At 31.9% G+C, this 19000-nt stretch overlaps 1 protein-coding gene across 2 annotated transcripts in view; it reads right to left on the reverse strand.

Moving 5' to 3' along the window:
- Nucleotides 1-2354: 2354 nt before the first annotated feature.
- SGCZ (sarcoglycan zeta) overlaps nt 2355-19000 on the reverse strand; it is a gene marked incomplete at both ends in the record, with an annotated part of 453998 nt that continues 437352 nt past the window's right edge. For both annotated transcript variants that reach the window (XM_081269704.1, XM_081269703.1), the window contains 2 exons: nt 2355-2549; nt 9085-9208. In XM_081269704.1, the coding sequence (XP_081125830.1) occupies nt 2355-2549; nt 9085-9208 (319 nt within the window). The remainder of the gene's footprint in view (nt 2550-9084; nt 9209-19000) is intronic.

The raw sequence follows: 19000 nt of genomic DNA on the forward strand, positions 1-19000 counted from the left end.
TTTTTATTATAATTTTGAATTGAAAATCTGACAGTCTTTCCCCTGGAGTTGGTTTCTATCTCCCTTCTTCTGATCATACTTGTCAACTTCTCATCACTTATGATATGTAATTTAAATTTTCAGTGTTCCCCTGTACCTTTTATAATATTTTTTTTTCTGATAACTAGAACATCTTAGAGCTGGAAGGAACCTCAGAAGACATTTAATGTTTTTGTTGTTAAGTAAACAGAATCCTGCAGGTATTCTCAGATTGCTTATGTCAGCTCAACTATTAGTAGAAGATTTTAGAAATAGGGCCAATTATTCATCAATAGAATGGTACCCCTTTGACTAAGAAACTTCTTAATTACTTTAATTTAGATGACTAAAGCTCAAATATGTCTCAAATTAAAGAAAAATGTTTTGCTTGACATAATATAGTAATTAGCACCCATAATTTCTCAAAATTTCTTGTGTTATAATTTGAGTATTTTCCAAAGACTTAATTGTGTGAATTTCTCATACAAAATTCTAATGTTTCAACAAAAACAGTTGTAAATTTTTAAGCAATTGTATGTCGTAATTCTTATTTCAATATTGATTTAAAGACTTATATAATAACCCTCAAACGCAGATAAATTTCTATTTAAAAACAATAACATTGAAATAGCTGAATTCCAGACCCTTCTGTTGAGTAAGAATGCATTCAGTGAAATTGAATTTTTTCAATTACTAGAAATGATTACTATGCAGACAAGATAATTCTGACCAAATAGTTCACTTTGATGATTTTGTTACCCTATTTTCTCACAACCAAATTACTTTGATAAATTACAGTCTCCCATTTTGCTCCTTCATATGGAAACAGTCAAGAACCCCCAAAATGAAACTTGAGCATATTTGTTAATAGTGTGTATAGGGGTGAACAGAGTGATTTATGTGTGAAAATGAAGAACTTACCTTACAGTAATTAAGTCATCTTTCCATAATAGGAAATATTTAATATAGATTTACATTCTTGGATTCTGTAGGTTGCAAGAATTTGAGTTAAGGAGTATTATGATAAACAAATCTACATTATTCTGGAATTATTTATTAGAAGCTAATTTACAAAAAAAAAAAACAGTGAAGAATGGAAGGAGCTAGATTTCTGAGGTCAGGGTAGCTTGATATTTTAATAAAAGTGACTAAATGTTTGCAACTGAATATAAATGTGACTAAATTTCTTAAAATATGAATCTAAAAGAGTAAACAACACTTTCGGCATGTTTATTAACATTTGTCTTTTGTAGTGTTCAGTCAGAATTTTTTTATTTAATTTATAATCTCCTTAAACCTTCAATTTTAAAAAGTGAAAACTCTGAAGATGATATCCCAATGGAAAGTGAATCCATTCTCAGCATTATGCATCATATTAGTATTTATTTAGAGGATGTTTTTATTTTTAGCAATCCAAGTCAAGTATAAAGTGAATGGAGCAAACAAAAACTGTACTATTAAAATTTAGGTGTAAAGGGTAGCATGTGAATTTTTAAGGAAATGATCTATGGATTCCACATCATTGATATTTCCCTCTTAATCCTCTCTTATCTTGCAATAAATTAGATGTTTTGTTAAAAGCAAATACGTCACATGCAATAGCCAAGTAAATACTATATAAGGCCATCCAGATATGACAAATGACAGGATAATGGCATTTTGTTAATTCTGTAAAGATTATATTGCTGAGTGCTTTCAAAATTACCTAATTTACAAAATTCTAGACTTAGTAGACAAAGAGTAACAACACATTGGATTTAAAGAAACAAAACTCAGGGAGGGATTCTATCTTCTTTTGTTAAAAATCATGTATCGAATTTAATTTTTAGTAAAGCAAGCATTACATAATGCTTCAAAATTTTAAAATTCGGGGATAAAAGTTTACATCCAAAAAGATGAATGGAAAATTGTGCTTTCAAACTGTAGAATTAGTTTTCTTACAGGGTTAACCATTTCATCTTGCCATTGGATACTGGGAATTTCATCTATGTGATGTATATTTATGTGCAGTTCATATCCAGGTTCTGCAAAAATCTAAAACTGTGTGCTTCACTTCATGTAGCAAAGGCACCTATGTTATTCTCCCTTTTGAGCAAAAGTTATGATCCAGTTTTCCTGTTGAAGATGATGTTTCCACTGCTATGTCACGTTCTCTGTGTTGAGCAGTCTGGTAAATCACAAGAGAAGGTGGTGGCGGATCCCTGCTTACACTGGAAGAAGTCGCTCTGTGGACCATCGAAGAAGTTCTGGACTGATCACAAGGGAAACCGAGCAGAAGTGTGAAGCAGACGGACAGGAACAAAAGGCTATTCTGGTGTGAGGAGAAATCAGTCACTTCAGCTCCACAAGCAGATGTTGCTACTGGACTGACAAGTGGAACCTACCCCTGCTGGAGAAAGGTAGAGTTTGCCATTGGGGCAGACACAGAGTTCGTACACTGTCTGTCGAGAACTTGAGGAGCTGGTTGAAGAAGATGAATAGGAGCCGGTCGGTAGATTTCCCAGCCGGATGGTATCTGCATTTAAAAATATCTAGGGGGAAAAGAGATTTCATTTTAATTCATTTCAGCCTCCTCCGTCCCCCCAGAGCTTGCAACATGGTCTGATAAGAGAGACTGAACTACAGACAATTCTCCTGGTCTAGCTGCCATGCTTTGTTGAACAAACAAATTACATTCCTCCAGTATGGTCCAAACACTCTGCAGCTGTCTCCTCCTTTGAGAGCTGGTGCATTCTGACAGAAAGCCCTCAATCTGAAAAGTAATATTGTACAATCTGCTCAAGGGGCCCATCCAGTTTTTTAAACACCACGGAAAATTAATGATTTCAATAGTCTCTCGATTTAACTTCTTGATTTTGCGTAGTATAAAGAATGTACAAAAATACCCCCAAAGATGTCAATAAAGATGACATTACTGAAGAAATGGGCAATTGAAGAAAAAAGATACTTTCTGGTCTATTTTTAAAAATACTAAGAAAATCATGTTGACTCATACTCCAAAGTTATCTCAAGTAGATCATCAGCCCAATTAACAAGAGATAATTATTATGTAGAGTCAGAATTGAAGTTTCCATGAAATATATTACATGCATTTGAAACCCACTTTGCTGAATCTTTTTGCTTGGAAAATTATCTCACTATTCTTAATCATAGTCTCCTACCTTCAGGGACAGCTGATTACATGTATCATATGGTTTTGACACGGTTGGGGAAAATTCCAAAGAAAGAAAAATTGAATCATGAATTTCAATGAACAAAGAAACAACTCTCTCCATCAATTTCTTAATTCTATTGTTATGACCTGATTACTGCCTAACTGGCAGTCCTCCCTGTTCCCCTTTTGCCCTTATGGGAGTTTCATTCATTTCTTAATAGGACTCTTGCAATACCCCGTTGAACTGGCCTTATGACTCCATGACTCCATTCCTGTCCGTTTGTCATTGATCTTACATACTGCTAGGGTATGTATTTTTTTTTTTTTTTTTTTTGGTACTTGGGATTGAACTCAGGGGCACTCAAACACTGAGCCGCATCCCCAGCCCTATTTTGTATTTTATTTAGAGACAGAGTCTCACTTGCTGAGTGCCTCACCGTTGTTGCTGAGACTGGCTTTGAACTGTATTCTCCCTCAGAGCCTCCCTAGCCCCTGGGATTACATGCCTGCAACACCATGCCTGGATGGTAGGGTAAATTTTTAAAAAATGCAAATCAAACCAACCAAGCACTCACAACTCTCTAAAAGTCTCCCAGAGACTTGCACCACCTGCCCAAACTCCTCAACACCATCTCCTGCAATTCTCCTTTCCCCAGTTCTTGCACTTTCTCCAACATACCAAAAGTATTGACTTCAGAGCTATTTTACTCTTTATTTCCTCAGTCTGAAATACTTTGTTACAAAGGCTCATAAGTGGGGATAGATATAAACTGAGTGACTGGGAACAAGGGTGGAGAGTGATTTCCACTGTTGATCTTTTTATACTCAAAAAAATTTTTGAATTGTGGGAATCTATTGCAAACTATAAATAATCCAGAAAAAGGATTACTATACTAAGGGCATAGATATTTCAGACTGGTTTAATTATAAATTTGTTCCAATGTTTGCTAAAAGGTCACCTCTGCAGAAATTATTAACTGTATTAAAATAACACTAATCCATTAATCTCTACTTAACAACTGTTTGTTTCTATAGTAACAAAACTTTAATATGACTATATTAAGTTTGTATTTGTTCATTCATTATTTCTTCTACTTGAAAGTGATCCATGAGGGTCAGGTCTGACTTTAGTTCTTAGCTACAGATCAGGGCAAAGGACTGTACTAGTGTGTGCTGAGTGACATAATGCTCCTCCTTAACCTTAGAAGTGTCTTTCTTTTGTAGTGTACTAGTATACCCTCCATAAAAGCCAAGTTCATATGTTTTTTTCCCCCCAAGAATCTTCCTTAATAATCTAAGATGGAATGGCTTTTCTCATTTGACCATCCCATTGGAATTAATTATTTTTGGTATTTTATGGTGCTGGTCACTCAATATATAATTTTATTTATTTATTATACTTCCCCTACTAAACTGTATCCTCCTTAGAGAAGTAGAATCATGGCTGATTTTTTAAAAAATATGTTTTCGTAACTTCTCAGGATGTCTGACCTAGAAATACATTTTCACATAATACGAATAGCTATTGAATAAAATAATGAATCATCAAATGAATGAATGGTGGCATTTACCAGCAGTGATCAAAGTTACAAAGGCACATTAAACATTTGTGAAATGTTAAAATACATAACTCCATATCTATATCTGACTGAAGGATAGGAAAGCAAAGAGATTGAAATGACTTCTGTTTTAATTTTTAAAGAAAATATCTGCTTTTCTGAAGCCAAAGTAATAAGTGCACAAAACTAAATAAAAGAACAAGGCTATCCACTTTGAAAGTGTGAGTGTTGGTCCTCATTTCTCCTTGCTCCATTTTTCCCTGCTGAGGGACACAAAGGAGTGAAACAAGAATTGGTACACATTTTAGGCTGGGCGGTCTTATTCCTCCACAGAGGAAGTGGGATGACTCCTTTCATTAGCTTACTTTGAGAGAGAGCAAGTGTGTATTATTCAGTCCCTTTTCCTCAAAACTTTTTGTTTTATTTATTTTTTATTTGAAAATAAAATAAAGAATATTTTATTTTATTTTCAGAATACTCTTTGATTCATTGTACACAAATGGATCACAACTTTTCATTTCTCTGGTTGTACACAATGTAAAGTCACATGCATGTACCTAAGGTAATAATGTCCATCACATTCTACCATCTTTCCTACCCCCTTTGTCCTAATCAAAGTTTCCCCACTCTCCCCACAACCTACCCCCATTATCGATTAGCATCCACTTATCAGAGAGAACATTTGGCCTTTGTTTTTTTTTTTGTTGTTGTTGTAGTTGAGATTGGCTTATTTTGCTTAGCATGATATTCTCCAACTCCATTATTTACCTGCAAATGCCATAATTTTATTCTCTTTTAATGCTGAGTAATATTCCATTGTGCATATGTACCACAGTTTCTTTATCCATTCTTCACAACTTTTTAGAAATGGGTATGCTTGCTGAGACCAAACATTCTCAAGCTTTAAGAAGGCCAAAAATATTACAGGGGCAAGCTCCAGATCTGTGATATTTAGGTCTGCAAATGTGGAGATGAGTTCATTTAGAAGAAATGAAATACCGTCTAGAAACACCACCTGGAGCTGGTTTTTAAGCCAAGACACATTGAGATGTAGATAATAAGCTGAGGAATAAGGAAAGCTAAAGAACATGTAGAAAATGAGGCTCATGTGGGATAGATAAAATCATTGCAAGATTCTGTGAATTGTGAATTCATTAGTAAGTACAGATAATTAGTGTTGCTAGTTAGACCTGATGGTTTGCAGGGGCTTGCTAACACCAAGCCACACCTCTGGTATTTACATTTATGGAACTAGTTGTTTCTTGAGTGGCTGTGGCCTGGGTGAATAAGTGCAGAGTAGTTGTTTCGCAAGGTAAGGCTAAAGCTTGCAGGTGGCAGCTTCAGAAAAAAAAAAAAAATCACTGTGGCCCTGATGTGTGTAGGTTGCCACAGCAGGGGTCTTTAGCACACACATTTAGGGGCTACTTAGGACAGTATCTGGCCATATGACAATCCTTCATTCCATATAACCTTCCAAATTTCAAACTGTAGCTTTGCCCATGTAAAGGAGACAAAATTTATAATCAATATATTCGTTCATATGGAGCCTTTAGAAAGAAAAAGAACATTCTATTTTCTTGGTTTAAGATAGAAACATAAATCAAGAAGTTAAAAGGGCTGTTACCCTTTGATTCCTTTTGGCACAGTGTTCCTGAGCCTCTCCAGGTCACTGCAATGGGGGTGGGCTCAATCAGCACCTCCTGTTGTTCTAAGTAGTTACTATCATGTTTGTTTTCCAGTTCCTAAGAGTGATATGCCTATTCTATATTGCCCTATAAACCACAGAAGCCATTTGTTCTGACACTCATCCTTGTTGTCAGAAGTGCATCCCTGAGTTTCAAAATCATATCCCACCATCATTTCTTTACCCAGAAAGAATTCACTCACGTCATTCTCACCTGTTGAAAGCAGACTTATCATTCTCAAAGCCTTGACCAATTTTCAAAATAAACAGTCTTCCTCAATGATCTGGATATGTTATTATATTGCATATTCTAGTATGTCACTTATAATACTCCATGTATAGTTATGATGCTTGTTTTTCTCAGGGATGAATCTAAATTCCTTGCAGCAGTCTGTTTGAAATTACTTTGAATATTCTCCAGTGAGGACTTCTATGTACAATTTCATCCTGTCTTTAATCCACTATTTTGAATGCCTGCCTATAATGTGTGTTCTGATATTAAGTAGTAAAAAAATCTGTGCAAATGTAGGTACTTTATATCTTTCTATAATGTTTAGTAAGTGATTAATTTGTGGCATAGTTGATGTAGCAAAGAGAACTATTTTATATCATTTTATTTTTTCATAGCAGAATTATTTGTTATTTTAATAATATGAAGTGTTGTATCTTTCTGTAATTTCATTTTATTAATATAAAAATAAACCACAGATTGAAATCTTTGCCTATGATTTATTTATAGCATAATATTCAATTGACAGTTAAATGCTAACCTGTAATTGAATCAAAGCATTTTACTTACACATTGAATGAAAGAACACAAGTAAATGGTTCATAAACAGGAGCACAACAGAGGTTAATAAACTCTGATATTTATTATGTGACATTCACTATGAATAATTTGAATGAATGCTTATATGACAAAGAGTAACTCTTTAAAAAGGAAGCAAGATATTTTAAGAATTATTTCTGTTTTTCTGAGGCTGACAAAATATTATAGCTTGCAACTGTAATTTAAAAAAAATACCAAAAGGATATATAGATGTACTTTTTAAATGTTGTGAAACATATTTATGGATTGTTTATGTGTGTTATCACTAAGTTGCTAACATGTACCTGCCAGTAAGTCTGTTTATAAAAGGAAACAAAATATATAATTGAAATTTATCTTGAACTAGCAACTGAGAGAATGGCAGAAAGTTAAGATTAACTTAATTAATCATTCATCTGGAAAGGTGTGAAATGCCCAAGAGCATCTTCTTCAGATTATTTTTCCATTATTTTTCTTCTCAACTTGACCTTTGTAAGCTCATGTTAAAAAAATAATAAGGAAACACATGAAGGAAGAAAAAGCAAATATGCTAGAACAGCAATACAATAGATTTAGAACCTTAAGGACTTTGGGAATTGTAGTCAGAATATACAGTGTGGAATATAAATTATGTATAAGGATTTAAAATAATTAAGGTAGAATTGAAAATAAACCAACAAAAGAGCAACTACCATGATGTCCAGGCAGCTTTGAAAAAGAACAGATGATAATTTTTGAAGAAAATAATAAATCTCTATAATTAAAAGACCAAAAATATTTAGTACTGGGAAGAATCTTGGGAATGAAGATCTGAATATATAAGCTGGATGAGGCCACAGGAAACCAATAAATAGAAACTGGGAATGAGCATCCAAAGTCTTCTAGTAGAATGAAAGGTACAAAATTTCTTCAGAGTTTTAGGGAAAGACCACAGAGATAATGGGTGAGAGGTAATAGTTGAAGAGAGAATACAGAGAAATTTCCAAAATTGACAAAAATGTAAATATGTAGAAATAATAATTACAATATGTATTTATAGCAATTCTAGAAAGACAACATATATGCATGTATGTGTACATGTAACATACGTATGTAAATATGCATATATGCTATATATAATATCCCACATTATAGTGGGTGGAGGTCATCAAACACAAAGGGTTATTTACACCAGGCAGTGAGAATATGGATAATATTTAAAGTAACGACAAGACTTAAAGGAGGCTCTTCAGGGCAGATAGTGGCATGAAAGAGAAATATTAACATGTGTGTCCTTATCCAAGAAATAAAAATCAAAACAAATAGTAAAATAATCTCTTATTTACCTTCTAGACAAATGTAGATGCTATTCCTACAGAAACAAAAATGCTGATATCCAAAGTCCTCCTTGGAAGAAACTTTTTGTTTTTGTTTTTAATTTATTTTTAAATGATAAATAAAACCAGAAAAGTTGTACATGTTAATTGGATACTATGCAATGCTTGATATATGTAAACATTGTATAATGCATAAATCAGGATACTTATTTTTTTGAAGACCAAAAGAGAACAAAGAAAACAAAGACTGTCTTCATTCTTGATATCATCTTAATATTAATTATGTTTATGTGTTAATGGTGTGACTTAAAGAATTGAAATGCCCCATTTTAAATTGCCATGTAACTGAATATCTCAGTAGAAAATAAGTGGAGCTGTAACTTAAGAAAATAGTATTAGTTTTAGCAAGTTTCATGTTCAAGTATTAATATTTTCATACTTAAGCTTACTACTCCTGAAGCAGTTATTTATGTCACACTAGAACCACATGCATAGATCCTGAGAACTCAGCAATAAATGGGTCAATGGCTCTCCTGGGGACTCACCTCCCCCTCCGTAGACTGTAAATGCAGCTCCTTCCTGCAGGTAGCCTTGAAGTCACCTGCAGCAGCGCTCACCTGGACCCCACGAGGAGCTTCCATAATCAAGGATCTGGTAGGTGATTCAAGCCTAAGGGAACAAAAAAATCATGAAAAAACAAAAACAAAAAAATCATTAACCCACTTATCCCATGTCCCAGATAAGCAACGGCTATAAAAACTTAAATTGATCAATGCATACATCACTTATAGTAACTTTGAAATAATTTTTATGTTTTTAGATGTCTATCCTTTTAAGAAAAGTACTATAAGAAATGCATTCATGAAATCATGTTCTAGAAATTGGCTGTCATTTCATTTCGAGAATGCACTGTATTTCAAATTATCAACAGTAGAAAATAGGACCCTAGGACAGCCGAATACTACATAATAATGTACAATGCACTGACTGGATGTTCTGGGCATCAGAAATGATGCCCACTTGCCCTCATTGTTCTGTGTATGAAATTCAGCTTTGTCCCTTTCTATCTTGCCTGGAATTTTAAGAGGTTGACCTCTACACACCATGTCTATTATGTATCCAATGTCCTATTTACACGACAGCTTATACATGTAAAATAGTCTGTATTGTCCCAGGGTCCTAGGTATAGGGCTATCTGTAGTTTTATTCTCACTGATAATAAAGGATATATGCACTGATCGTGATGAACATTTTCAAACTATTTTAATGCACCTGTGCCTTTGAACTAGTTGCAAAATTGAGAACTTGGGACTTAATATTGACAGAAAAGAGGAAAATAGCAATGAACTTAAATTAGTCAACTGAGAATAAGCAACCAACCAAATAATGGGCAGGCACAGATAAAATCTTTGCCATTTCAAGCAAGGATTTAAACCCAAAATGAGTTTTAGAATGGTTTTTTATTGCCTTATCTACTTTTTGGCTCATTATATAATCTTCATTTGTTCATATCAATTATTTACTCTCATTTGTAATGATTTAGTAGCAATTTCTTATGTTGTTTCTCTGCTCACAAAAAAGTAGGTCAAGACAAGTTTACATTTTTAAATCTTTTATATATTATCAATATTAATGATGAAGTTCTAATAAATAAATTGTTACAGTTTAGGATGTATGTATTCCTTAATAAAAAGTTCCAGCTTCACAAAGAAGAAAACTGGAGTGAAAATCATTAATGCTCTAACTTTGAAGAGTGTGCAGTAAAATTTCGTGAACTTGAAAACTTTTAAGGTACACATTTTACCTCTAGAAATTAATTAAATAGTACGTTTTTATATCAAATGATGTCTACTGGCCCAGTAAAATGTTCAAAGTGAGTAACATCAGCCTGAGAAAGAAAAAAACAATTGGAATATAACACACAAAAGCCAGAAACCTGTGATAAAAGGATGAGTTTCCTAGCCTAATGGAGGTTTTTTTTTTTTTTTTTTTTGTGTGTGTGTGTGTGTGTGTTCAATGACATTTTTTTTGTGCTCTGAACTTTAACTAACTTTAAACTAACTATCGAGAGCCGTGAGAATCTGTTGCTCATTTCACCCATTTAAGCAGTGCTTTTTAATTTACTGGATAGAGAAAACTTGGAGGGAAATCAACATATTGGTCTCAAAAATTCTCTGGTCTGCTCCCTGAGGCAAAGTTCAAGGTGATGGGGTATTTATTCTTTTGATGTTATAGGTTTAGGGGAGGGTAATGATTAATGTCTCAGAGGAACTGAGGACAAGAGTGCCAAAGAAGAAAACAACAGCGACTTAAGGTGAAGGAAGTGAGAGAAGAAACTCTTAGCAAATGCCAACATGCATCTAGCAAGCTTCCAATGAACAAATGCTTTTGCACAGTGTGAACCCTTTGGTACAATGACACAAGCTCAGGGAAAAAGAACTAAATTGACTAATTGACTGGGTTTAGTTTTTTGATATTTAGTACAATAGAGGTCAAAGATACAATTAGATTTTAAAAGAATATTTTTATTTCTTCTGAAACTAATTTTTTTGGCTTAAGACATAACTGCTAAATACACATATATTAATGTATCACAGGGTATATTAAAACATTATTAAAGTGGTGGCAATTTTGCAATATTGTCAAATTGCTCAAGTGCTGAAGTAATTAAGACTTTGAATTAAACAAGTTCCAATTTCATATCTTGTTAGTCTTGATAAAATTAAACGTACTGATCATTAAGTAATAATATAATTGCTATGAAGTAGCACTGTCTGTTTTGAATGATACTCAGTATCCAGGAAAGTAATGTATATATATAAATTATATATATATATATATATATATATATATATATATATATATATATATAATTTAAAATTAATTATGGGAAGAGTTTCAGTAAAAAAAGTATTAAATAACAATTATTAGAACACTTGAAGGATTTCTTAATTCTATTTTCAATTGAACACATTGCAGTAGCCAAATATTTCTAATGAATATGACAGTTAAAGCAAGATTTAAGCTATTTTTCTAAGCTTTCTTGACTATTGAATATAAACAAATATATATATTTTTCCTTGTGGGCAAAAGTCACTACAGGGCATTCATACATATAGAGATCAAAAAGCTTCTGATTGACATTATTTTGGACAGAAAAATTTATTGTGAACATTTACAGATGCATTATATGTCAATCATCCAGTGTCAATGTTTATAATTGCATGATTACCTACATTTACACACACATGCACACGTTAATTATCTGGAGCTGAATATTGTCTCTAGGTATCCAATGCTAAATAGGGAGCTGAATATTGTCTCTAGGTATCCAATGCTAAATAGGGAAAAAACTCATTTCTTCCCACAAATTCTGTAGAAACTTTGCTCTATGCCTCCATCTAAACTCTAAGAGGGTTGAACTTCCTGCATTTTGACAATTAAAAAAAATCATCTCTGTCTTTTTTTAAGTGCAAGAAATTCCATCACTCCTTTTTAAAATATTTATTTTTAGGTGTAGATAGACACAACACAATGCCTTTATTTTATGTGGTGCTGAAGATGGAACCCGGGTCCCACCCGTGGGAGGCGAGTGCTCTACTGCTGAGCCACAATCCCAGCCCCTCCATCACTCTTTTAAAAGAGATTGCATTAAGGTAGTCATGTGATTGTGTTAACTAGGCAAAGAACACTGTAGAACAAATAGGTTTAGATACAATGTTTAAAAGATCTAAAACAAAAATAAGCATCATGCATTACTAGCCATGACAGCTTATCAAAATAGGTTGATAACTTTGTAATTATAAATTTCCTTGCCTATTTTGTAAATAATATTTTCCCAAGGCATTTGTTAGAAACTATGTACTTCTAGAAGCTACATTATAAATTGGACGAAAATAGAAAAGTGTCCTCTATATTGAAAGTGTTGCTCACAATATAAAGTCCGGCAAATTATTCCCAAGAAGTAGTCTGTGAAATCCAGGTATAAACTCACTGAAATTTAATTGCTATGTGCAAGAGTTATGTCAATCTAATGAGAGGATTAAGTGTAGGAGTCTGAATAACTATACATGAATTCTACTTCAAATTTTAAGTCAGTTTAAATTCTCCAGGGCTCAGTTATTTGAATAAATAAAATTATAGTCATAAAACACTTTAAAAATAGAATATTGCAGTCATAAGAAAACATTAAATTTATCTTCTTTGTTAGTTATCCATATAATTGCAATAATGTAAAAAGAGCTAATGTCCATAATGAAAACTTATTCTGTATATAAAACTCTGAATTGATGATCTCTTAATCCTCACACTAATACTAAGAAATGGACTCTCCAATTATCTATATTTTATCTACAAAGTACTTGAACATTAGGTTGTTTGGGTTTTTCTCAGGTTTATGAAGCTAGTGCAAAGATCCCAGGATTGCCAAAAAAAAAAAAAAAAGGTTGAAAAACAATGTTAGACAACTAAAAAACTTACAGCTATAGTAATCAAGATCATGCTGGCATAACAAAATAATGGAATAAAATAGAAGATAAATGGATTTTTACTTGTGTGGTCATCTGATTTTTGACAGAGGCCATAATGATGTTAGAATAATTATCAATATCTATGAACAAGATGAGCCTCAATCTCTATCAAACATTATTGTCAAAAAAAATCTAAAACATAAGGCTTTGAAAGGAAAATATCTTTGTGAATTTGAAGTAGGAAAGATTGTAATAAAAGTAAAAAAAGTAATAACTAGTAAATGCCTTAAAATATAGCTTATGATTTCAATATTAAGAGCACTTTTTCAAAATAACCATTGATAATGTGAATATATAACAGAGAATAGGGAATAATATCCACAAAACACACATATATCACAAAAGACTGACATAAAGAAACAGAAATTATTCCCAACTCAAACATTTAAATATAAAAACACAAACATAATGTGAACAAAATATTTGAACAAACTAAAATGATACATAGTTGTCCCATACACTTACATACATGAAAAAGTAGTTAATATTATTAGCCATCAGATAATGAACAACTATAAACAATACCAGTAAATATCCACTAGAAAGACTGATTAGCAAGATTGCTAACACAGCATATTGGTTAGGAAGAGCAGAAACTGAAAATTTTATCTTTTTTTGATGGAAAGGTAAGACTACAATGATCAGGGGGGAACATATATGTGAAATTAATGTTGAAATAAATAAATAAAAATTAAATATACTGTTGGATGTATGGTAGAATGGATATATATATATATATTTATATATATATATGATTATATACATATATATACATATATATTATATATGTATATATACATTATATACATATATATATGATTATATACATATATATATATATATATATATATATATATATATGATTAAATACATGTAAGACAATTTCAGTGGATTGATTTACATGGTGGGTATGTGGATGCTTACAATTTTGGGTGCATTTGAATGTTTCCACAGTGAGAGACTGAAAAAGAAGGTATGGTCTCATATTCTTATAAGATTATTCATTTCTAAATATCTGTTTTCCTAATAAAATTTCTAAGAAAAATGTTATGGAAATATAAATATGAAAATTGTTCTTTCTTCCTGATGTTTCTCATTGACAATATTAAAAAGGAATGATGAATGTTCATTAATGACATATAAGGATACTTTTTAAAAACGTATGATTTTTGCTGCTAAATTATTATTTTACTATGAAAGCCATATTTCACATAATCAGTATTTTAAAATTATTTCAGAGTTAAGAATATAACATAAAAATAATATCTGACTTTTACTTGTCTGAAAATAAAAAAATTTGGTATGTTTTTCAGAAATATAAACTCCTAGATAATAAAAATGGCAATAGTTTTAAATATAAACATATGTATTAAAATTGCCACAGAAATTCAATAGAGTCTTTTTAAACTCAAAACTATGTTAAAAATTTGGGGAAGATAAGTATAGTTGGTGCTTAGCAAAAATTTTCAATAAAGAGAAAGTAATCCAGGCACAATGGCACACTCCTATAATCCCAGCAGGAGGCTGAGACAAGAGGATTGAGAGTTCAAAGCTAGATTTAGCAATGGGGAGGCCCTAAGCAACTCAGTGAGACCTTGTCTCTAAATAAAATACAAAATAGGGCTGAGGATATATCTCAGTGGTTGAGTGCCCCGAGTTCAATCTCCAGTACCCAAACCCCAACAAAAGAAAGTGAGACTTTTTGAAAATTAGACCTAGCATAATTATTATAATGGAAACAAAATTATATTGGTATTAGAAATAGAAAACTTGGTTAATGGTACATAAGAGAGTCTCAAAAGCCTTTAATAGAAATTAAAATCTGAAAAATGCAATGATTATTTCAGGGTAGAAACATTATATTATTTAACAAATTATGCTTAATACATTGATTATCTGAATTGCAGAAAATAAAGTTCTATTCTTAACATATTCTGGAAAAATAATTTTTAATTTTACCTATCAAAATATTAAAATAATAAATTACAAAGTGTAATTTCAATAAAATTAGAAGGAAATGATTTTTAATTTTCTTTCTTTCAAATAAAAAACTAAGAAATGAATAAATAACTGTACAAAATAAATTACAAAAAAAATTGTAAAAAGGCACAGGAAATATGCAAGTCTAGAAAGAATAACTTCTGAAAGAAGACAGAAAGCCCAGAAGATAAAAAGGAAAACAATAAGAGGTACATATGCATAAAATGTGTATTCAGGCATATATAATTATTTGTATAGATTAACTTATATGTATAATTATAATTTTTTACAGAAAAAAATATAGCCAATATTTTTTATGAGAAAGCACTTTGAATGTATCTGACAAATATATCAGGAACATATTAAAAATACAAAAGACTACTAAAATAGATCTTCACACACCAAAAGAGAAAACAAAAACACTACAATTGTAAAAAAACACAAGGCCATCTATTTGTGTACACAGGTTGATATGTAGAGAAGGTGGGCTTGTACCTGCAATCTGCTAGAATTTCTGAGCCTTTCTGTGATGATAATGTGATCACCCAATGGCAACTATGTGTACAAGAATTTTGCAAGCACTAAATTGTGCAAAATGTAGTCATTGTAGTAATATTTTTCTGCTCATTTTTTTCCTACTCTGGATTCTGAAATCAGTCTAGAATCCCAATGAGATTTTGTTTTTAAGGTGTTATGCAATGATCAAATCTGAAAACTTATATGGCCTGTTTTTCCAGAAAACATTCTCAACATTCTGAACAAAAGAATTCACACTTTTTAAAACTAACTTGCAAATGGCAACTTGAGCAGAACTTGAGTATCAAGCATCTTGTTCTTGCTAAATATTTAATGCAGTGCAAAAGACACAGTAGGCACCCATTAATAATTTGCAGTGTCAATGATGGAATGGAATGTACTGAACAGAAAACTATGTCAAAAAAAACAATGACATCAAAATTAATGCAAACTGTGACTTGAACATAAAAGAAGAGCAATAACTTGTTACTTCAGACTATATATCGTTAGCTTTCTTCAGGAGCAAATCACATGATTTGTTTTGTTTTTATTGTTTTCTGCTCACTCATACCTCCCATTGTGTGTCTTTCTTCAAGGTAGATTACACATATTTCTTGATTGTTGCTCTGTGTGCCATAGTTTGCAAACTAAATTAAGCTTCTCATAATGCTCATTTGTTAATTCTAGATAAATATATAAATACATACTTAGAATGAAATAACAGAAGGGAAGAAGAAAGGAGAAAGAGAGAGACTGGGGAGGTGGGGAGAGAAGAAGAAAGGAAAGAAAGGGTACAAAGAGAAAGTAGGAGAAAAGAAATATACTAGCTTATTCTCTCTGCGTGTGCATGTGTGTGTGTTTACTTATTTATTTTCTTATAGGTAGAAAGATACCAGTAAAACAATTTATACCACCATTGGCAGAATGCATCAGGGCAAAATAGTTAGTACTGACTGAATAAATGTTAGCCTTTCTTGAATATAGTATTAATATAAGCTAGAGTTATGTATTTCCAGAGATTAATTTGGATTCTGAAAACATTAGCATTTCACTTCTAGATTATGTTCATACAAGAATGAGAATGACTTAGAGATGCCAATTATAAGATCAAATATTAATTAATATTACACATTCCAAGTACAGCTTCTTTCCTTTTTCTTGGAACAGTTAATAGATCTCAGATCCAAGCTGTCTTTGGGTGATGAGAGTTACATAATGGGCTTCATCTCTTCTCACCATAGGTACAGAAAGTCTTTGAACTATAATAATTTAACTACATGTTAACTTAAGAAATTCAGAAAGGAAGGATTGTAATAATTGGAGTACTCCTGGCAAATAGACTTTTATGCCCTTTTCAACTCTTCAGCATGTATTTTTTTAGCCTTTGAAAATATAGACCCCTCCCCACCACAAAACAATATCGTTTTATATGGTAAATCAAAGAAAATCTACAGTTGTTGTACTCATGAACCCTGGCACAAAATTTGGCACATATTCGATATTCATCGGAAATGAAATGTGTTGAACAAGTAAATCATAGGAATCCACGTTTCTACAATTTTTTTTTTTTTTTTTGATACCAGGGATTGAACCTCAGGGTGTTTAAACCATTGAGCCATATCCCCAGCTCTCTTTTTTTTTTCCTGAAAGTATTTTATTTTTTATTTTTTTATTAATATACAAGAGCTCTCTTTATTTACATGTTTCTCTAAGTTGCTTAGGTGTTGGCTAAGTTGCTGAGGCTGGCTTTGAACAAGCCATCCTCCTGCCTTAGCCTCCCAAACCACTGGGATTATACTGAATTCAGCTCAAAGTATTTTCTACATTTTATTACAAGCTCTTGAAATGTTTTTTTTCTAAAGTATTTTATTCTTAATGATTATAAAACTTAAGACAACATAGCTAATTATTCCACCAACTATTTTCTTTACTTGGTTGACCCATCTCACCTTGTTTAGCATTAGGTGGGAACAGGAGTACTCCTTATTTCCCTGAACAGAAAATTGTCAGCAAGGCTCCTAAAGACCTTCTCAGACACTCTGCTTTAATCTGCAGTACACAAATAAATAATTGAATACCCCAATCATTACTGTATTTTGCTTCTGTTTCAGTTTTGGAATTTAGATTAGTAACACTCATCTTGGGGGTTGTCAATCTGCTTTTAGCAGTAGACGATAAGCTTATCCCAGCTCAATGTTTAAATAATGGATGAATGATTAGAAAATAAAAACCAGAAACACATATTATAATTAGAATTTAATTCATATTCACCCTTATGAATCTGGAGACATGTCAGCAAGATAATTAAAACAGCAGTTGGTTCTTATTCCTCTTTTAGTAATGGACTTCTCATAGTAAAAATTGTAAAATGAATACACAGTTATGAAAGCAATATAAGTGTTTATTTTAGAACCTAGAATATTTTTTAAAAATTGAATTATTAAACTTTGACATAACTTATGAAGTTGAAAGTCTTTGTTTTATTTTTTAAATTTAAATTCAGTTCTTTTTAACATATATAAAACAAAAAATTAACACATATTGATGGGGTACCATGTGATATTTCAATATGTGGATGCATTGTTCAGTGTGTAAATTCAGGTTAAACATATCTGTTTTCTTATTTATTGTTTCTTTATAGTGAAAATATTCAAACACCTTTCTTCTAGCTTTTAAGAATGTATTGTGTATAGCTACCTGTATTCATCCTAGTATGCAATAGTATAACTGTGTTCCTTATTCATAACCATAACTCAGTACCCACTTAACAATATTCCCTCTATCCCTTCCTTCCTTTATTGTCCCCAGGTTCTTGTACTTAGTTTTTGTGAGATTAACTTTTTATATTCATATATGAGTCAGGGCATGTGGTACATATCTTTCTGGGACTAAAGTCTATATTAAAAGAGTCCAAAAGTAATTGTTATCAGTGCTAACCACATGTCCTATAACTGCCATATTCCTTATTATTTAGGTTTTTCCACTATTCAGTTTTGCTTTGGTAAAGTAAGTAAATTTTTAAAAAATTATCAAATTATTATATGTGAAATATATCAGTGGCTACGATAGTTCTAAAGATACAGAATAAACATATAGATCCTATTTTAATGGAATGCACAACCTTGATAGGTAAAGAGGGATAAAATAATTCCTGATTGAGAAGGATCTATAGATCAACACTACAGCATATTATGAGACACTGTTACATATGTCCCTCAACACTCCTCAATCCTTCTGGTTTCTGTAGAGAATAAGTAATTATTGTTTTGTGCTTATAAAGCAAGATTTGGATCACATCAAATGGGCCTTCTCCTGATACTGCTCACTAGTTTATTGAATCTGAGTTTCTCAATTAGTGAGAAACTGAGTTCTTTAGGAAATCTTAGCAGAGAACTATAAAAGTCTGCAAATTTATTATTTTAAAACTATGCTTTCT

This window comes from Spermophilus citellus (genome assembly GCF_964194105.1).
Source record: "Spermophilus citellus genome assembly, chromosome: 16".
In the NCBI taxonomy this organism is placed as follows: Eukaryota; Metazoa; Chordata; class Mammalia; order Rodentia; family Sciuridae; genus Spermophilus; species Spermophilus citellus.